This window comes from Sarcophilus harrisii, chromosome X, assembly GCF_902635505.1.
Source record: "Sarcophilus harrisii chromosome X, mSarHar1.11, whole genome shotgun sequence".
Taxonomy (NCBI): Eukaryota; Metazoa; Chordata; class Mammalia; order Dasyuromorphia; family Dasyuridae; genus Sarcophilus; species Sarcophilus harrisii.
Window position 1 is genome coordinate 81,909,781 of NC_045432.1, and position 21,994 is coordinate 81,931,774.

The following is a 21,994-nucleotide window of genomic DNA, read 5'->3' on the forward strand; positions in this document are numbered from 1 at the left end:
TTAACATCTACTGGTCATCCTGCCATTTAGGGAGGGTGGGGGTAAGAGGTGAAAAATTGGAACAAGAGGTTTGGCAATTGTTAATGCTGTAAAGTTACCCATGTATATATCCTGTAAATTAAAGACTATTAAATAAAAAAAAAAAAAAAAAAAAAAAGATATTCATGTCCCATGTGAAAAAATGTAAACAATTTGTCCATATTAAATTCCTTGAAACTGAAAAAAAAAAAAAAAAAACAATGAGATCAGGTCAGTTCCAATGGTTCAGTGATGGAGAGAGGCCTGTGGGAACCAAATGGGAACCACAACCCGGCATTCTCACTCTTTCTGTTGTTTGCTTGCGTTTTGTTTTCTTTTATCAGTTTTTTTTTTTCCTTCTTGATCCGATTTTTCTTGTGCAGCAAGAGAATTGTATAAATATGTATACATACATCAGGTTTAACATATATCTTAACATGTTTAACATGTATGGGACTACCTGCCATCTGGGGAAGGGGTGAGGGGAAGGAGGGAACAGTTGGAACAGAAGGTTTTACAAGGGTCAATGTTGAAAAATTACTCAATTAAAAATTACTAATTAAAAAAAGAAGTTGAAACCACCCAGAAGGAGAAAGTGTGTACCCCCTTTCTTTAGCGAGGGCTCGTTCCTGGGAGCTACATGAGGGAGTGTAAGAGTGGGGCATTTGGGGAATTAAAAGTGCCACGGTCAGGGGCAGATAGATAGCAACTGTGGCCCCTGAATCTGCAAGGTTGTTCCCCTTGGCCTGAAGTGAATCCCCCTTCTGGAGTCCTTTACAAAACATAACAGGAACCTCTCTAAGTTGATGGCCAGCTTGCAAGAACTGTAGAATTTCCCCTGCATAATTAATGGGGGATTTATTTATTTGTTGGTGTTTGCTGCCAAGAGGCCCCTTTCTTTCCCTATAGCCCCATGAGCGAACAAAACACGAAAAGCATATTTGGAGTCGGTGTGGATGTCCACTCTCGTTCCTTTCCCCAGTTCTCAGCCTCGGTGAGGACAAAGATGCTCTGAACCCGGTGCGGGGTCAGAACCTCCAATGGTTGGCCCAGGGGAGCTTGGAGGCTTCCTCGATGAGAAGGGCCATGGCAGCCACTGCTCCAAGGCAGGAGGGTCACCCCAGAGATGCCTTCTCTTTGAGAAGCTTACAAAATCCCGCCAGGCCCAGGAAAGCACACGGCTGTTTCCTAGAGACAGGCTCAGAGAGTGACAAGACTGTCTGCTTCCTCTCCCATGTGAGCTAACAGGAGGTGGGAATTCATTCATGGCCCAAATACTTACGAACTGATGGGCAACCTGGGCCTTTAGATGAAACTATAGCCCCAGGAGGCCAGAAAGTTAAGGGTTTTTATGGAAGTAGTCAGAGAAGCCTCTTGGGGGGCTGCAAATCAAGATACTCGTACTGGGCTTCTCTGACCATCGGCTCTGATTAGGGACATTTACTGTGAGAGGACAAAGCAGAGACGTGATTATCATAGCACCAGAAGAGGACTTTCAGGCCTCAGCCTGAGAGCACATACACAACAGGAGAAAGCACCCTCGACTCTGACTGACAGCCGATCATGCGCTAACAATTCCACCTCATAGCCAGACTCGGCGATATTCAGGTGGGAAACAAAGAAACAGAACTGGGAAACTGAGTCAGAAGAATCCCACCTTGAGCAAAGGTTGTCTTGCTCTTGCCCCGACAGAACACGCACCCGTGACAGTTCAGGAAGGCAGCCCTCTGAGTACCTCACAGCATTTCTCTAGAAGGGTAGGCTACTGGCAGTGATCAGGCAACTGAATTTGAAACTCGAGAGAGGATCACTTACAACCCCAAGAGATTTGATCTCTAATAGAAAATCCTACTAATCACAGCTTGGGGCTACATACATTATTTTAAACGTTTACCAGGACTCACACAGAGATTTTATTGAACATGTCTTATATGTTTAAACTTATACCTGTGCAAAGGATGAGTCATTAACCAAGCTTAGAGATTCTTAGTAAACACAGTCCTTGTTTAGGAACTACACATCCTGAACAGGCTCAGGTCTCAGGGCTGATGACCTGGCTTATCCTGATGGTTTCAAGAAAACTGGCAAAGCTCACAAATGAAGGGGACTTGACAGAGAGCCCAGGGAAGGGGCTGAGCTTGCTGTTGCCCACCCCAACTATTCTCAGTGCTGTCTGATACCTCCCCCCACTCTGTGAAGGGGGGAAAAGGTATCGCACACCTCATGCTTGGAGGTGAACCGAGAAGGCTTTCACCCCCTCCCTCTTGTTCCACTCCCAGTAATTACCAAGTTTACGATGAACGTGATGGCAGCAACTTCAATAACTTAATTCACAATTTTAGAATTTTCCTAAGTAACAGCCAAATCATTTTAGCTGTAATTTCATCTTAGTTTTCTAGGAAAGGCGAAAATACCTAATTCCCTAAATTCCATTCACAAAGTGTTATAAAACGGGATTGGCAAGGCGGAATAACCTTTCCACCTTCTTTTAGCTGCTCAGTTTATTCTGTTCCTAAGCTGTTGCAGCTTTGGAAGTTCTCAGGGAGGATTCCTATTCCTTTATGTTTCCCTTTTTGTTTTAGGGGAAAAACAAGACAATTCTGAAAATGGAGATAGAACAGATTTTAAACATTTGCCCATCAATGTTGAAAAATTAGCCATGCATATGTTTTATCAACAAAAAGCTATAATCTTTATCACTCTTTGCCGACGATATGATGGTATACTTAGAGAACCCCAGAGATTCTACTAAAAAGTTATTAGAAACAATCCACACCTTTAGCAAAGTTGCAGGATATAAAATAAACCCACATAAGTCATCAGCATTCTTATATATCACTAACAAAATCCAACAGTCAGAGTTACAAAGAGAAATTCCATTTAAAGTACCTACTGATAATATAAAATATTTAGGAATCTATCTGACAAGGGAAAATCAGAAACTTTATGAGTAAAATTACAGACCACTTTTCACACAAATTAAGTCTGATCTAACCAATTGGAAAAATATTAAACGCTCTTGGATTGGGCGAGCAAATACAATAAAGATGACAATATTACCTAAACTAATCTATTCATTTAGCGCTATACCAATCAGAGTCCCAAAAAACTATTTTAATGACCTAGAAAAAATAACAACAAAATTCATATGGAAAAACAAAAGGTCAAGAATTTCAAGGGAATTAATGAAAGAAAAATCAAATGAAGGTGGCTTAGCTGTACCAGGTCTAAAATTATATTATAGAGCAGCAGTTACCAAAACCATTTGGTATTGGCTAAGGAATAGATTAGTTGATCAGTGGAATAGGTTAGGTTCAAGGGATAAAACAGTCAACAAATATAGCAACCTAGTCTTTGACAAACCCAAAGATCACAGCTTTTGGGATAAGTACTTACTGTTTGATAAAATTGCTGGGAAAATTGGAAACTAATATGGCAGAAACTAGGCATTGATCCACACTTAACGCCATACACCAAGATAAGGTCAAAATGGGTTCATGACCTAGGCATAAAGAATGAAATTATTAATAAATTAGAGGAGCACAGGATAGTTTACCTCTCAGACCTGTGGAAGGGGAAGGACTTCATGACCAAAGAAGAACTAGAGATCATTACTGATCACAAAATAGAAAATTCCGATTATCCCAAATTGAAAAGTTTTTGTACAAACAAAACTAATGCAGACAAGATTAGAAGGAAGCAATAAACTGGGAAAATATTTTTACAGTCAAAGGTTCTGATAAAGGCCTCATTTCCAAAATATAGAGAGAATTGACTCTAATTTATAAAAAATCAAGCCATTCTCCAATTGAAAAATGGTCAAAATATTACTGTTCTGTAAGAAATGACCAACAGGATGATTTCAGAAAGGCCTGGAGAGACTTACACGAACTGATGCTGAGTGAAATGAGCAGGACCGGGAGATCATTATATACTTCAACAACAATACTAGATGATGACCAGCTCTGATGGACCAGGCCATCCTCAGCAACGAGATCAACCAAATCAGTTCCAATGGAGCAGGAATGAACTGAACCAGCTACGCCCAGAGAAAGAACTCTGGGAGATGACTAAAACCATTACATTGAATTCTAATCCCTTATATTTATGCCCACCTGCATTTTTGACTTCCTTCACAAGCTAATTGTACAATATTTCAGAGTCTGATTCTTTTTGTACAGCAAAATAACAGGTTGGTCATGTAGACTTATTGTGTATCTAATTTATATTTTAATGTACTTAACATCTACTGGTCATCCTGCCATCTGGGAGGGGGGGGGGGTAAGAGGTGAAAATTGGAACAAGAGGTTTGGCAATTGTTAATGCTGTAAAGTTACCCATGCATATAACCTGTAAATAAAAGGCTATTAAATTAAAAAATAAAAAATAAAAAAAGCTATAATTTTAAAAAATTGACCTGGCCATAGTTAATGAGATTGCCTAGATTCTGCTTAAATGTTCTAGACCCACTGAATTGCCATTTGGTTATTGTCCAATTCACACAAACCAGTCTCTTTTGTGAGTCCAGAAAGGGTTAAGGTGCCAGTCTTTCCTGCCGGGCCCTCAGAAGTCTGACTCTCGATAGTCTGAAGCAGGCTGGTTTTAGCTGGTGTTTTTAGTACAGCAGCAAACTGCTTTTGAGTTTTCCTAAAGTTCCCAAGCTCTTCTGGTAACAGTCAGTGCAAAGAGATCCCAATTTCCATAGCCCTGGAGTGGGCTTTTGCTTAGAGTGCCCCCAAACTGCTTTTACTCTACATTTTAAATGGCAAATTTCACTGAACTGAATATATTTTCTTTCTCTCCCTCTCACCCCTTCATCCCTGTGTCCCTGCTGCAGTCAGGGAAGGAGGGAAGAGGGAAGAAAGAGAGAGAAACTCTCTCTCCTCCATGCACTATCCTCCTACTCCTGGGGAGGCCATTTATAAAATATAGCAGTGAACATTCATATAACGTGGTTTATGCTAAGCACTGTTGCAAAGATGTGATACTGTTGCTCTTTACAAATCAGAAAAGCGGGCAGACATAAAATAATTCGCCATAAATGACACGGCCGATACATTTTTGCCACTGAAACAGAATGGTGGGCTTACCACACGCAGAGGCCGCCTGGCTTTCCCGCCTCACGCTGCCGTGCAGGGCGCTGCCGGGGGTGCCCAAATTCTTGCCAGGGAGTTGCTGGACAGAACCTGTGGAAGGCTAGGGGGACTGGTGCCGGGATCTCCCTTTGATGGTACTTTCAGGGGCCAGGGCTCAGGGGATGCTGACCATCGGGCCTGACCCTCACCCATCTCCATGTCCCCCAGCTGGGATGGGGAGGAGTCTGGGCAAGGCTACGTGGGGTCCCCAAGGTCACTGTGGCTTCCCCCGTTTCTATAGGTGAGGTAGAATTGGGATTTCCCTCCGGTACTTTGGCATTCTCTTCTCAATCTGATCTGAGATGAGAGGAGTTAGCAAACAGAGAGAACTGGACTGTATCGGTCTCGTTAGCGATCCCTACCACTGAGATCCACTGGGGACTCTGGGAGTGGAGCATCCTGTGTGACGTGGGCTATGGAGAGGGTCCCTTAATACCTTCTGGGCTGCTTTCCCAAAGGAGCAGAAGAGGACTCCAGCCAAGATGGGAGTCAAGGAAGGCTTAGCAAAAAGTTTGGTTTTTTTCCTTTTTCCTTTCTTTCAGAAGGGGGTAAATCCCTGGAATCATCCCCTATGTTTCAGGATTTTTTCTTACCATCTTAAAATGACAAATTGCCCAACTTCTTAATCATTGCTCTCAAAACCCTGAGAATCTGCTAAGATGTTATTTTAATTTTAATTAGTCATTTAATTAGCTATTTCTGTAGCCCCCAGATTGTCCAGAGCTGGGGTCCACGGGAAAAAGTCAGGTTGTCTTCCCTGTTTAAGGTAGGAGCCAACGATGTTAAGAAGAAATCTTCCCGGCATTCTAACTACAGCATGGAAGGGTTTTTCTCACTGGTTACATTTTAAATCTTTCCAGGTAACAGAATCCAACCGACAGAACAAACGTGCCAGAGACCCGCTGCACAGAGATACAGACACACACAAAATGACACTAAAGGGGACTGTTCCAGCTTTGCCCAAAGCCATGAACTTTCTTTGCCAGAAGCCATCCTGCGGCACTTCGCCTCCTCGGGCGTCCCAGAGAAGGTGGAAAGGTGGCAAAGGTTCCGTAGGAACTTTGCTGAAAATTGCAAGAATTTTCCAGTCTGAGCGTCCCCAGTCAAGGAAAACTTGGAAATAAAGGATTAAAGGAAGAGTCCTACCGAATTCCCTTTACACCACCAATGTTTTTGCTACTTAAGAAGGGAGATTAAAAACAGAGGAAAAAAACAATAGCTCAATTTCATTTATGAATGTCAATGCAAACATTTTAAATAAAATACTAGCAAGGAGATTGCAGCAACATATCACAAAGGTCATACCTTGTGACCAAGTGGGATTATGCCGAGGATGCAGGTCTGGTTCAATACTATGAAAATTATAAGCATCATTGACTACATCAAAAGCAAAACCAAGAGAAATTATATAATTATCTCCCTAGAGATAGAAAAAGCAGTTGACAAAATACGATCTCCAAACACTAGAAAAAAAAATAAAAGCAAAACAAAAAAGGCAAATGAGATCCCAAACGGTGTCTTGATTTGCAGGTGAATGAGACTAGTCCTCCTGAACACCCTATTGGATTTCAAGCCCCTGAAAATGGGATTCTGAGCCAGGGTTGCAGATGTCTCAAAAGAATATGAAAGCTGAGACCAGGGGTCCTCAAACTTTTTCAATAGGGGCCAGTTCACTGCCCCTCAGACTGTTGGAGGGCCGGACTATAGTAAAAATAAAAACTTTGTTTTGTGGGCCTTTAAATAAAGAAACTTCATAGCCCTGGGTGAGGGGGATAATCATCCTCAGCTGTTGCCTCTGGCCCGAGGGCCGGAGTTTGAGGACCCCTGGCTTAGACCATCTCCAAGAGCAAAGTTTTATTATTTTATTATTTATTATTATTAATTTAAACAACAACAACAACAATGAGCTCAATTCAAGTGGGCTAAATTCCAAGAGAGGAAGATAAACAACAAAGAGCTTGCAAGGAGCAAGCAGGTAAATTTCCAGGGAAAACAATTAGAGGTGGAATTGGGGAGCACAGGACAAAGAACAGAGCAGGGTGACTGACGGCATGGGATTGGGGTTCTCACGATCAGAGGGAAGTTTGGTAATAGGGGCTAACAACAAGCCCCTTTCTTTTCTCATCAAACTAAAAAGTGCTCATTGTTAGAGGCCAGCTTCGAGATAGCAGCCCATATCTTTGGCAATGAAAGGATCCAAATCAGTTCTAATTGATCAGTGATGAACAGAAGCAGCTACACCCAGTTTAAGAACCCTGGGAAATGAGTGTGGAGGACAACATAGCATCTCCACTCTTTCTGTTGTTGTTTGCTTGCATTTTGGTTTTTCTTCCCAGGTTATTTTTACCTTCTTTCTAAATCCGATTTTTCTTGTGCAACAAGATAACCGTACAGATCTGCACACATATATTGTATTAAACATAGACTTTAACATGTTTAACATATATGGGACTGCCTGCCATCTAGGGGAGGGGGTGGGGGAAGGAGGGGAAAAGTTGGAACAGAAGTGTTTGCAAGGGTCAGTGTTCTCCTGGTTCCGCTCACTTCATTCAGCATCAGCTCCTGTAAGTCTCTTCAGCCTCTCTGAAATCATCTAATCTTTTCTTATAGAACAATACTATTCCATTCATACACATTCATATACCGGCACTTATTCAGCCATTCCCCAAGTTACAGTTCCTGGCCACTACAAAAAGAGATGCCACAAACATATTTGCACAGATGGGTCCTTTTCCCTTTTTTATGATCTCTTTGGGATACAAGATCAGTAGAGACACTGCGGGATCAAAGGGTGTGAACAGTTTGACGGCTACCTTGTGACTCTTAAACGAGATATTCTCAAATAGTATTTTGTTTGATATTATTCGACTTGTAACTATGTTGTCATCTGCGGACCTGTGAGATAAACATGTCCCTCACCTGCTGATCAGGTGTGTCACCCTCAGTGAATTTCCTTGGCCGTCTGGATGTTGTGCTGGCTTATTTTGGCAGTAGCTAGTAAGGACCCTGAACATTTTGCCACCCCCAAGTAGAATGGAAACTCTTGGAGTAGGAATCGCTTCCGTTTTGGCTTCAAGAATGGTAGCAGCCAGCAATGTGCCTCTCGGCCGCCTCCCCACCCCATCCCCCATTCCCAGGTGTGTCTGGGAAACTCCCTGGGGTCTGGAGCTCCCCACTTCTGTCTCTTGCATTCAGGGAACCTGGATTTTGCCTTTTCTAGGATCGCGGAGGAGAGTCCGGGTGTCCGAAAACGGCCTAGAGGTCTGGAGACGTTCGGGAGAAACGAGGTGGAGCGAGGGGAAAGGGCCAAAGGCGAGGGGGAGGGCGCGCGGAGACCAAAGGACTGTGGGAGGCGTTCAGCCAGCCAACAAACACCCCTCAGGTGTCAAGTATGGAGTTACAAAGGAAGGTAAAAGGTTCGGGGAGCTTGAGCGGGTACAGCGGCCGTCTGCGACCGGGAATCGGAGAGACGAGGCCAGAGACGATACATTCCCGGGAAGCTCGCGTGGTGTTGACTCCCAGGGACGCGCGGGCCCCCGCCGGCCTCACCTGGCCGTGGCCAAGCTCTCTCCCCGTCCCTAGCCCGTGGGGGCTCTACCTTGCCAAGCCATGCGCACGGACAGCGCAGCACCTCCCGGACCCGACAGCCCGGGGACCGTCCCCGGGTCTGTGGCCAACTAGGGTCCACAGCTCCAGGAGAAGTGGGAGCGGAACCGCCCTCCGCATCCTCTGTTCCTAGGAGCGGGAGAGGGAGGGGCTAACGGATGCCTTCCTAGCACTCGGAGCTCTCTCATTGGCCGGCGAGGTTTCTGGAAAGAAGACCCGAGGGTGGGCAAAAAAGACGGAACGGGTGTTCCCGGCCTGCCCATTGGGCCACGATACCACTCTCCGTGCAGAGTGCCGGGCGGGCGAAATAGGTCCAGGCAGCCCTGAGGAGAGGGAAGGCGACGGGCTGAGGAGCCCAAGGCCAGTCTTTTCCGTTCCCAGCAGATTCTTTGGTCCACAGCAGGCGTCTGTCAGGTCCCGGGGCGGGACAGACGGCAGCCTAGGCACCGTATTGGCCGAGAGGACGTTTAATTCGCGTAGTCACGCCCCCGGAGCTCGAGGATAGGCGGCCTTGGAGTTTCTCCCCGGGGCTGGAGAAGGGAGAGGCAGGGGGCCGGAGGGCGGGGCTCGGAGCCTACGAACTCAGGCCCCGGCCCCGCCCTCAGCCTCGGCCCCGCCCTCGACCCCCGGCCCGGCTCCGGCCCCGGCCCGGCCCCGGTCCCGGCGGCACCGCTTCTGCCTTCTCCCCACCCCGGGCAGCGGCCTTGACGCCCCAGGGTGAGTCCTGGACCCCGAGGCCCGGGCGAGGGGGGAGCGGTGATGACGGCGGTCGGACCGGGGCCGGGCTGGGAGTGGCCTTTCTTGGCCCCATTACCTCCGGCGGATCCGGGGGGTCAGTGGAAGGCAGGCAGACAGGCAGGCCGGAGGAACGTCCAAGCGCTCACCGGACTGTTCTGCCCAAACCCAGGGCTGCGGAGATGGAGGCCCGAGGAGGTGTTGGCGCCGGCTCCGCTCCAGCCCCGGAAGCCTCCGGAGACCCAGAGAGGCCCTTCAGGGTTGCCAGTGCTCAGGAGCCCGCGGGAGCCCCCGGCAGCCCAGAGGCTTGTGGGCCCCCCCGGGCTGATGAGGAGCTTCCGGGGGCCCTGGCAGAGCCCGAGAAAGAGGCCCCCACTCACCTAGGTGAGCTCAGCCGAGACCCCACCGAGGGGACACGTGGGGCTTCGGTGCCACCCCCAAAGTGGCTTAGACCAGGCCCCTGGTTCATGCCAGTCTGGGATTAGAGCAGACCCAGAAAGGCTGGGGGTGGGGGGAGTGGGGGAAGCGATTAACTGGTGGCCTTGCATAATAGCCGGGCCAGTCCTTGGGAAACTTACAGGAGGCCTTGTGTTCCAGGTGTGCATGAGCTTTCAGGCCAGACCTCCTTGGAGAAAAAGGATAATAAAGGAAGCAAGGACGCAGGAAGGGCAGGTAAAATGCCTGGCACTGGGGACGGCAGCCAAAGAGGGGAACTGGCGGCTCCTGGACCTCGAGATGAGGAGGATGTGACGGCTGAGGGTTGGAGAAGCAGGCGAAAGCATGTGTTCGTGCTGAGTGAGGCTGGGAAGCCCATCTATTCCCGCTATGGCAATGAGGAGGCCCTGTCTGCCACCATGGGTGTGATGATGGCCCTAGTCTCATTCATCCAAAGTGGGGACAATGCCATCCGTTCTATCTACTCAGGTACCACCTTATCCTGTTTCCCCAAACACAGTTTTTCACACACACACACACACACTCTCTCTCACACCCATATCCACCCACACCCACACACCCCCACATACACATACCCCATACATCCCCATATACATATACCCCTATACACACACCCCTATATACATATGCCCCCATACACTCCCCCCACACCTCTATACACACACACACCCCCATACACCCCCACATACACACACCCTGTACATCCCCATATACATATACCCCTATATACACACCCCTATATATATATACTTCCATATACTCCCACATACACACACCCGTATACACACACACATCTCCATACACTCCCACATACACATACCCCCATATACACACAAACATACCCATACACCCCCCCTTATACATATGCACGCATAACCCCCAATATATACCTACACACACAAACACATCCATACACCCCATAAACATCCCCATAAACACTCCCACACCTATACACCCCCAATACACACACACACACACACACACACACCTGTTGCCCTCCCCTTTCTTCCTAGCAAATCTGGGAGAGGCCCAAAATAGTTCCATCCACAGTCATGAAGTCATGGCTCGCGCCCTTTCCTTCTGAAGCTGGAAAGACATCCGAGACCATTTAGGCCAAACCCTTCATTTGACAGCTGAAAAAGGCCCAGAGTGTCACACAAGTAGTCAGGATCTGAACTGGGGATCAGTTTGAAGTCAAGTACACTAACCCCCAATCCAGGGCATTTTGGGTTTTTTAATCAAACCAGGCTGTCTCCTAAAGCCACTCTGAATTCCATTTCCATAAGAAACTCAGCTTAGGGCAGAATCTAAACTCCCAAGTACAGTGGGACCTTCCAATTCAGAAAACCACATATCCGACCCAGAACGAGACTTAAAGATCACCTCCATTTTCCCAAGGAGGCGGCAGGCCCAGTGAGAAGAATGAACTTGCCCGAGCTCACGCAGTGAGTCACTGACAGAGTCGGTACAGGCTAAACTTGCTTGGGGAGAGAATGGAGGGACTTGCGTATTTGCCCTGGCGGGGGCCCGATCTCCTCAGTCTTTTCATTTCTTTTCCTTCCTCCATGACAGATGATCGAACATTGGTCTTCTTGCAGCAAGGTCCGCTGGTGCTGGTCGCGGTGTCCAGGACCCCCCAGTCGGCAGCACAGCTCCGTTGCGAACTCCTAGGAGTGCATGCCCAGATTGTGAGCGTGCTCACTCGGGCTGGCGTGGCTCGAGTGTTTGAGCGCCAGAGGAGCTATGACTTGCGCAGGCTCCTGGCTGGCTCCGAACGGATCCTCGACAGCCTGCTAGATGGGGCCGAACGGGAGCCGGGCTTCCTGCTGGGCGCCGTGCGTTGCCTGCCCCTGCCGGCGCCATTCCGGGACAGCCTGGGTGCCCTCCTGCAGCGGGCCACGGCACCCAGCCTAGCCTTCTCCATCTTGGCTGCTGGCCGCCACCTGGTCACAGCGGCACAAGAAAGGGCTGTCCTGGAAGACTGCCGCCTTGACCCGGCGGATCTGCACCTGCTCCTGAACTTGGTGGGAGCATCTTCGGCCTTCCGGGCCGGGGAGGTCTGGGCTCCCGTCTGCCTGCCTCGCTTCAACCCCGATGGCTTTTTTTACGCTTATGTCAGTTACCTAGGTGACAACACTGACTACGCCATCTGCCTCGTGCTCCTCTCAACTGACCGGGAGGCCTTCCATGCCCTGGCGGGCTGCAAGCGGATAGTTGAAGAGGGTCTGCAGGCCCTGGGTGCCTCCCGGGTTCTTGCCGGCGGGGGGGTGGGGCTGCCCTCCTATGGGGTCAGTGCAGTCGGCACCCCTGACCTACGGCACTTCCTCTACAAGCCTTTTGACGTCCCTGACAACTATCGACAGTTGCCGCAGTTCACCAGGTGACTGTGGGTCATCGCTTCTGGGAGGGTTTCGGAGGGAGGGAAGGAGGGGGGTGTGGAGGGGGGGTAGAGAAAGGAAGGGGAGTTGGAGAAAAGGGAAGAAGGAGCCCTTTTGACAGATCCTTCTGGCCCCCGTCCCCCACCAGCCCAGAGATGGAGGGCCCGTACGCCAGCGAGTGTGAACGCCAGAGGCTCTTCGACCTCTACTATCACCTGCACGGGCGTCTGCATTCCCCGTCGAGGCCCCTTCGGCTCATCTATCACGTGGCTGAGAAGGAGACCCTGCTTGCTTGGGTGAGCTGGGTTCCTGCTGTGGTTCAGAGCAAGTCTGAGACAGAGACCCCTAAGAACTCTGGGATTTTCTGGGGTTCACAGCATTCAAGTTAAACAGACACCAGACTCCGATGATATGTATTTGAGCCTCTTTGCACAGATTTGAGGCCCACTCCAGAGGAAGCGACAGAGGGAGAGAGGGTCGAGAGCCTGCCCTTCGGGGGAAGCCACCGCACCGTTACGGGCCTAAGCTGCTCAGGGCACTGGGGAGGGTTAGCCAGTGCTCTAGAAGCAGGGGACTCAGAACTGGAAGAGTATTTAGTAATAAAAATGCCTTCACCTCTGAGTCATGTTTTAAAGTAAAATTGAGAGTCCCCAAACTTTCAGTTCACCAGAGTGCTCCACTCCCGGCCCAGGGAAAGCTCAGACATCCAGAATAGCTGCTGTATAGAGGGGCAGGGCCTTAGTCAAGGCTCACTAGCTAGTGCGAGAGGGAAGAGACCATGCCACTCTGTGATCTGAGCTGGAGGTTCATCCAAGGGAAGGGCAGCTCTCTGTGGAGTCAGGTGAACCTCCGTAGAGAGACAAGAGTCCCGCTTCTTGGCAGCGACCTGGAGCCGGAAGAGACCCGAGAGGTCACTGAATCCAACCTTATTTCATGGAGGAGGAAAGTGGGTGCCCCGGGGCAAGGGCCCACACATCTCCAAAGGGTCTGTAGCTGGGATAGGAACTCAGGGCACCTTTTAACTGCGGCTCTCACTTGCGGGGGGCCAGGCAGGGCAGCCAGGCCCCCTGGAGTTGGAGAGCACCCTTCTGAGTTCTCATTTCTCCTCCCAGGTGACACCAAAATTTGAACTTTATGCCTGCTTTAACCCACTGGTGACAAAATCAGGGGCCATCCATGCTGTTACCAAGCTTCTGCGTTGGGTGAAGAGGGAGGAGGACCGACTCTTCATCCGATACCCTCCAAAGTACTCAACTGCCCCTGGCCCAGCCCGCCACGGGCCCAACAGGACTGATTCTGCCCTGGAGAACGGCCTTTGAGATTCTGCTAAAGTCCATGCCCCTCTTTGCACCTTAGTCTGCTGGCCTGGGGAATGAGAAGGCCGTGGCTCTATTGATCCCTTCTCTGGCTTGTCTTGGTCGGGACGGGGACAGGGATGGGAGTGGGGCAGCTACCACGTCCCTGAGAAGGGCCCTATTCCCTGAGCTGGGTTTAGGAGAGGGAGGCTTATCCCTTACTGTTCCTCCCTAAAGGCCAAGCAGGAAGCTGTGAGGGCCTGTCTCTATGTCCACTAGAGTCAGTGGGGGGGTGTTTTTTTCCATGTGTCGGTGACTTTAAGTGTATGTTGGGGAGGTGGGGAGGCAGATCTGTGTGGAAGGATCAAGCCTTTGTGGGTTGCTCTGAGGTTGCGGCTCTAGGAGTAGCTAGGAGAGTCCGGCTATGCTGGGCTTTCCTGGGGAAGGGCGGGGGGGCGCTCATCCATTGGCGCCTCTTCCTTTTGACCGTCCCAAGCTGCAGTTTGTGTGTGAGTCACTGAGAGGCGTCATCTGTCCCTTTCTCCTTGGGCTCAGCCAGAAATAGCTTCTGAGTTCTGAACAGTTCCTTCTGGCCCCTCACTGGGCCCTGCCCAACCTGTCGTCCCCCTTTTTTCACCCCCCCCTCCACCTGCCTGGCCTTTGACAGGGGGCACTCTTTCGCTACCTTAAGGCTCTGACTTAAATGAGAGCAGAAATAAAAGATTTTAAAAAAAAGATCCCCTTTCCTTGACTCTGTCTCAGCCTCTTTCCTGATCCCTACACTGGACCAAGGAGTGAGAGATACTACATGAATTTTCACCTGCTGGGAAGGCTCAGGGCAGCCCTAGCCTCCAGCTACCTCCGGGCCTCCCCTTTTCTCGTCCCCCATTTTAGCGGGGAAGGATTGACAGTAGCCGTGGTACTTCGACGGACCTGGGGGATGCAGGACATGCAATCCGACAAAGGAAAGGAAATACAAAGCAACTGGACTGGGTGCTAAGCTCACAGTTGTCATGGACCCGAGTGACCTGCAGAGGTTTGGGGCCAAGGCCCTTTCCCAGCTTCTTTCCTCTTGGTCATACTTTTCTTTTTTTTTACTTAATAGCCTTTTATTTACAGGATATATACATGGGTAACTTTACAGCATTAACAATTGCCAAACCTCTTGTTCCAATTTTTCACCTCTTACCCCCCCCCCCTCCCCTAGATGGCAGGATGTTGGTCATACTTTTCAATCCCTGTCCCACCCCCAGATGCAGGCACAGTTCCCTTGGGTCTCTTAATGACCTTGACAAACCTTGGGTTGGAGGGGAGGCGGTTAGGGCCCAGGAAGTTTGGGATTTGCAGTCAGAACATGTGGCTGTGAACCCCGGCCTTCTTATTCAAGCCCCATGGAGATACTCTGGGGTTTGGGCCGAGCCCATAAAAGATACTGATGTAGCTCACTGAGCAGTTCATCAAAAGGAGCCCTATTTCAGGAAGTTGGTGGGTTATTCAACCACCACCTCCACTGGGGGTGAGGTGGATTTTTTCTGGCAAGAGCCTTTGGGATATTTATAACAGTGCTTGGGAGCCACACAAAGTGATCGACAGAACGAGTTCAAGCAGCTGGAGGTGGCTGCCACCCACTGTTGCCTTGACAGGGCCAGACTCAATGATTTTAGGGGCCCTACTGGGCTGGATGTTCCTCAGCCCGGATGTATATTAATACTCTGAGTTCATTCACCCCTTACCTCCCTGCCCTGCTGGGATTTCTCAGGGAGTCCTGCCTTCAGACTCTTCTCCGCCGCCTCCCAATGAGTCACCTTTGCACCCAGAGCTTCCTCCTTTGCTCTAGGGGCCATTTCTGGCCCAGGCGCATTTCACACTGTCACTCGGGCCTTACCTGTGACTGCTCCTGCCTCTTGGAAGGTGGGAGGGAAGACTCTGAACATGAATCCTGACTATATCTCCATTCACAGAAAACTGGAACTCATTTCTCAGGGGTCGGCTTCTCCCCCACCCCATACTCTCTCCATTCCAATGATTCGGAGCCCCCAGCCACAAACTCCCATTCTCCCTCCCCAACAGTCTTTACTCACCTTCACTTCTGAAGCCTCCTCCACTCCATGCCCCATGTCAACTCTGCCCACCCAGTCTGCTGTGGACCATAAGGAACATCTGAACCTGACTGCAGCTTCTGGCTGCCCTCTGTGCAGATTGGTTGCACTTTGTGACCTCCCTGGTCCAGTGTGGGGAGGCAGAATACCCATTGCTGCTTCTGGGCTTGAGCTCTCTAGGACCTTCCTTCACAATCAGTTTAAATTTAAATTTAAATTTAATTTAATCCTGACCTTCTGGGCCATTATCTAGAATTGTTTCCTGCTTTTGCAAACATTCTTCATCGACAAGGTCAGGCCCAGATTCATACCCTCCTTTCTCAACTCCCGCCCTTGTCCTTGTTTTTCCGACTCTTCATGACCCCATTTTGGGCCTTTCTTGGCAAAGATCCTCTAGTAGTGGGTCATTTCCTTGTCCAGCTCATTTGACAGATGAGGAAAATGAGGCAAGGAGAGCTAAGGGACTTGCCCAGAGTCAGGAAATTTCTGAGGGCAGGGTGTGGGACTCAGGTCTTCCTGACCAGGAGTGGCGCTCTCTCCATTTTGCCACCGGGCTACCCTACCCTCATACTAGAGAAAGTCAACTCTAGCCCCTCAAACGCTAACAGAATTCCATCTATATACATGCACATTAAAAATATCATCTCCAAGAGGTTTGGCAATTGTTAATGCTGTAAAGTTACCCATGTATATATCCTGTAAATAAAAGGCTATTAAATAAAAAAAATTTTTTTGAATGTGTTCAAAGAATTCAAATAAAATTGATTTAAACAGCAAAAAAAAAAAAAAAAAAAAATATATATATATATATATATATATATATATATATATATATATATATATATATATCATCTCATTAGATCCCCACCACAATCCCAGGAGACTTTTACAATTGAGGAAACTGAGGCAGAAATTAAGGCCGAGCCCAAGCTGAGAAGTATCTGAGACGGGATGTGAATCTGGAACGTGGCTCCAGGTCCCGTGTTGTACCCTGTCCCTAACCGCCCGCGGCATCCACGCCCCCGGGCCACAATTTCCTACTCACCTGCCGTCTTCGTGGCCCGTGTTCGGAAGGGCCGGGCTCTCCTCTAGGCCTTCTGCGGCAGCTCCGCCACCTACTCTAGGGCGGGGAGGAGGGGCGCAGCTTGAGCCCTTCCCCAAGCACAAAAGTTTAAATGCTTGGAGATTTGGGGGGCAGAGAGGGCTGAGGAGGGAAGGGGTGATGGAGGGGGTGGCGGGAAAAGGAAGGAGAAGGGGGTGCGACGGCATGGCGAGGTGGGACAGGGCACGCATGCGCATCCCTGGCTGGGCGCTTAGAACTTTTTTCCTGGGCGGAAGGCGCAGCATCTCTCGGGGTGCAGCATTGTCCAGGGCGCAGTGAGACCACTGCACTCTGTGCATGCACTCTCAGCAGGAAAAAGAGCGGGAAAGGAGGCTGCTCACCACACTCGTGACCAGGAGCGGCAGGCTGAGGGGTGAGTGAGGGAGCAGAGCCGGGCTTCCAGTAAGGCGGGAACGGGGTTTGCAGAACCCCCAAATGCTTTCCTCCCCGGGAGCTTTACAGCTTCAGCATGCCACCCACCTGGCCCATCCGCACCCCAAAGGGCTGTACATCCAGAGCTCAGGAGCCTGGGATGAGGAGCTGTCGGGAGCAGGGGCGGTGGCCGCATGGCCGGGAGCAGGGGCGGGCTGTAGCCCAGAGCAGGCCCCGAGGGGGGAGGCAGCCTGGCCGGGAGCAGGGGCGGTTGCATGGCCAGAAGTGGGGTTGGGACGCTCAGAGGGGGCCCGCAAGGCTAAGAGAGGGCGGTGGCGTTTGCCCAGGAGCGGTGGCCACATGGCCCGTAGCGGGGGTGGGAGAGGGGCGGTAGCCCGGAGCAAGCCCCGAGGGGGGAGGCGGCCTGGCTGGGAGCAGGGTTGGAAGGAGGGATGATAGCGGAGCCCAGTGGGACAGAGCCGGACAGGCCCTGGGAGTGGGGTTTGGCTGGGAGCAGGGTTGGAAGGAGGGATGAGCGGGCCCAGTGGGACAGTAGCCCGGAGCAGGCCCCTAGGGAGTAGGCGGCCTGGCTGGGAGCAGGGTTGGAAGGAGGGATGATAGCGGAGCCCAGTGGGACAGTAGCCCGGAGCAGGCCCCTAGGGAGTAGGCGGCCTGGCTGGGAGCAGGGTTGGGAAGACAAACCGTAGTGGAGCCTAGAGCGGAGTCGCATGGCCAAGAGACGGAGGTGGCATGTGCCCGTGCAAGGTGGCCACATGGCCCGCAGGGAGGGGGGACGGCCTGGCTAGGAGCAGGGGTGGCTGCATGGCCCGAAGCAGGGTTGGGAAGACAAACTGTAGCGGAGCCCAGAGCGGGGCCGAGAGAGGGTGGTGGCGCGTGCCCGGGAGCATCGGAGGTGGCCACATGGCCCAGAGAAGGAGCGCCCCCGGGGGGTGGGGGTGGCTGGGAGCAGGCCCCAAGGGGCCAAGGCCTGACCTGGAGCAGGGACACCGGCAAACAGGCCCCCAGACCAGGCCCAATCTCTATAATGTTTTTTAAATGCTGCTCAGGGGTCCCTGAAATGCATCTCCTCCTTTGTTGCTTCTTGGTTTAATCATGGATCACCAGGAGTCTCCATTACATTTCTTGTGGTCTTCCCAGAAGCATCCATGGACTTGAATAACTGCCTAGCCTCAATCCCTTCTCTGGTCCTGGCTAGGTAACTCCTTTCATCACAATTTCTCTTGCTCCCTGTTTCATTTCTCTGAAAGAAGTGATGAAGATCAGGAAAATATGTGACCAGGTTCAGAACCACTCTGGAAAAAGACTACTTTCTCCAGGTCTCTGGGCCCCCAGAAAGGGATGAGGTGGTTAAGAAACCCCTTTACAAAGGGGTTTCTTTTACAAAAGAAATAAACAAATCTATGCCCCCAATTTAAATTCTTCAATTTACTGGCAGGCCATTTTCTAAGTATAAAGTGAGATTTAATCCTTGCTTTTCCGTAACTATATTTGATTTATTCCTTAGGAAATTCACATATTTGGTGATAGCCGAAGACCTGCTCTGGCTAGTCAACAGGATGGAAGAAGGTAGTTATTCTCCTCATTTTATAGCTTTGTCACAGGTCGCTGACCCTGAGTGACCCCTCTCTGGACCTCCTTGACTAGATCATTGGCAAGCACTCTTCCTTTGACCAATTCAGATCTTTCTAAAGGGGGAAAATTAGTAACAACCCTTGAATGACAAAGGGTTAAGGGTTCATCTCAAATGGGATTCCAAGTCAAAAGGAACCACAGATTTGAAGCATGTTAAAGAGGAAGCATGGCAAAAAGCATTGCCAAAGAGCAGTGGAAGTGGAGGACCTCAGCCAAGCTGGAAGTGAGGCTGACTGACTCCCTTTCCATAGCAGAGGCAGTATAACAGAAATAGAGAGATTTCTGGGCTTGGGGAAATGAGTGACTGAGTTTTGATCTTACCTCAGGCACTAAGGAAGCTTCATTTTAACTCCTCTCAAGTCTTAGTTTTCTTGCTTATAAAAAGAATAATCATAACACCCACTTCATGGGGTTATGAGCATAAAATGAAATAATATATGTAAAATTCTTTCTAGACCTTATGGCACTATCAAAATGTGAGCTATTATTGAAGGGGCAGTGAAACTGTATTCCCTTTAAAATTATCACTCTGAAATTGTGTCCCCTTTTGATCTGAGAGATCAGGGTCTCCCAGACTCCAAATCGTCTAGAGAGAGGGCTCATCCTCCCAGGATGAGAGAAGCAACACTATTCAAGGGCAAATCAACTCCCATTGATCTTTTGGAAAAGTCACATCCTTATTCAGGAAATTCTAAATTCTCATTCTCATTCAATTGAGAAATTCTGATCTGATCAGCTCAGGCTGCCCCAGCACTGCGCCGACCCCCCCCCCCCAGAACTATTCCTATAACAAGTTTCCTTTTACTCATTTCTTTGCAGAATGTCCAAAGCAGCTTGCTCCGCCTCTTTGGTAAAGCTGCTAGGGCCCTGCCCACTGAGAAGGCATTCTCTTCTCAGTGCCAGCCTCTATTTCCCTAATAGTACTTTGCCACTAAAGAAGTCAGTCTCTTAGCAAAACTGACTTCCTATCCAATAATAACCTTCCATTTTTGCCAAATAACATTTCGGGTTCGTGAATTCTTTCACAAAGAACCTGCACGGGCCAAAAGGTGATTTTAACAACTCTCTGACAGCCACTAACCTTATCATTATCAGATGATTGAGGTACAGTTTCTTAGGATTCCAGAATTGGAAGGTTGTTTGTTGCTGTTGTTCAGTTGTTTATAACTTTTAGCGATCTTATGGCCTTTTTATCCTTTGGGACTATCTCCCAAAGTCTGGCCAGGCTCATGTTAGTTGCATTTTATCCATCTCTGCCACATCCTTCTCTGTTTTTTTTTTTTCCTGAAGCAATTGAGGTTAAGTGACTTGCCCAGGGTTACACAGCTAGGAAGTGTTAAGTGTCTGAGGCCACATTTGAAGTCAGGTCCTCCTGACTACAGGGCTGCTGCTCTATCTGCATCTTTCCCAGTAAGTCCCATCTTTTCACTTTATGGCCAAAAAATACTTAAGTTCCAGTTCCCAGTGAAGAGTCTGAATTCATTTCTCTAAGTACTGATTGATTTGATCTCCTTGTTGTCCAGGGAATTCTCAAAAGTCTTCTCCAGTATCAATTCAGAAGCATCGATTCTAGGGCACTCAGCTTTCCTTATAGTTCAACTCTCACAGACATACATCACTACTGAAAAAACCATTGTTTTGACTTGTCCAGCCTTTGCTGGCAAGGTGATCTCTCTGCTTTTATTCCACACAGATTTGCCAGAGCTTTTCTTCCAACAGCCATCTTTTAATCTCATTGCTGCAGTCGCCGTCCACAGTGATCATTGAGTCCAAGAATATAAGATGGACACTGCTTCTACTTCTACTTCTTCTCCCTCTTTTTGTTAGGAAATGATGACACTAGATGCTCTACTCTTAGTGTTTTACTATTTTTTATATTAAGTTTCAAGCCAATTTTTACGCTCTCCTTTTTCACCATCAACAAGAGACTTCCTCATTCTTTTTCACTTTTTGTCATCAGCTGCATAACTGAGATGGTTGATATTTCTCCCGGCAACCTTAATTCTGGCTTTGGATTCGTCCAGCCTGGCATTTCTTATGATGTAATTTGCATATAAGTTAAATTAATAAAGTGACAATATACAGTCTTGTCACACTCCTTTTCCAATCTTCACCCAATTAATTGATCCATGTTCGGTTCCAGCAGTTGCTTCTTGACCAACATACAGATTCCTCAGGAGACAAGTAAGATGTTAGATCATTACAGCCAACTTTCTCCTTTTATAGGTAGAAAAACAGGCCTAGTGTATACTTAGCAGAAGAAAATCTTCCTCTAAGATCAACCCAAGCCTCTGAGGAATTAGTGCTGGCTTGTGAGTGACCTTAAAGCACTAAGGAGATCTTCCTGGAATGGAGACAAGGGTCTGATAATGGTCTTCATTTTGGATATATTTATTTTACAGGAAAGGAAACAAATAGGTCTATGGTGATTTGTGGATGGTTACAGGGAATGGGCTGCTAGATGGGATACTGGATAGATAGAGCACCTAGAGCCAGGAAGAGCAGGGTTCCACTTCACCCTCAGATACTTCCTAGCTCTGTGACCCTGGGCAAGTCACTTCACAGTTCGTTTGCCTCAGTTTGCTAATCCGTAAAATAACCTAAGAAGGAAATGGCTAACCCTTCTATCATCCCTGCCAAGAAAACCCCAATGGGGTCACAAACAGTAGGACATAATCGAAAAAAAAAAACAATTAAACAAGGAATCAAAATCTTATAGCCCTGGGGTCCGAGGATCTTTGCCTTTTTGTGTATCACAGACCCCTTTGGCAGTCTGGCAAAAATGCTTAAAATCAAATATATAGAACGAAGAAGAGAACTAATTAGACTGAAATACAGTTACCAAAACCCTGAGAAGGCAGCAAGTACGCAGAGCCCATGTTCAGAACTTCTTTGCTTGTGTACTAGCTGCCCATGGACCACCCTGAACATTTCTCTATTACGGAGTAAAGTGTATGGAATCAGTAAAAGCCTCTTACTGAAACAGAAAGAGGAAATGGGGCAAGTGGGGGAGACCTTCCCATAAACCATATCTCTTCCCTCTCCTTTGGGGACAACTCTTCTGACTCCAAATCTTGTGCACAACACTGATGAGCTTGGGATTTGTTTGATTTTTTTTATGGTATTGTGGGGAAAATTCATTTTC

The 21,994-nt window shown here is 48.9% G+C and overlaps 1 protein-coding gene across 1 annotated transcript; it reads left to right on the plus strand.

Annotated features, from left to right (window-relative positions):
- Positions 1-9,482: 9,482 nt before the first annotated feature.
- On the plus strand, positions 9,483-14,358 carry MON1B (MON1 homolog B, secretory trafficking associated). Its single transcript, XM_031944400.1, is given in 6 exon segments — positions 9,483-9,642; positions 9,645-9,878; positions 10,092-10,418; positions 11,523-12,330; positions 12,477-12,624; positions 13,441-14,358. Coding segments are annotated over 6 exon segments (1,848 nt in total). The 5' UTR covers positions 9,483-9,518; the 3' UTR covers positions 13,648-14,358.
- The last annotated feature ends 7,636 nt before the right edge of the window (positions 14,359-21,994 follow it).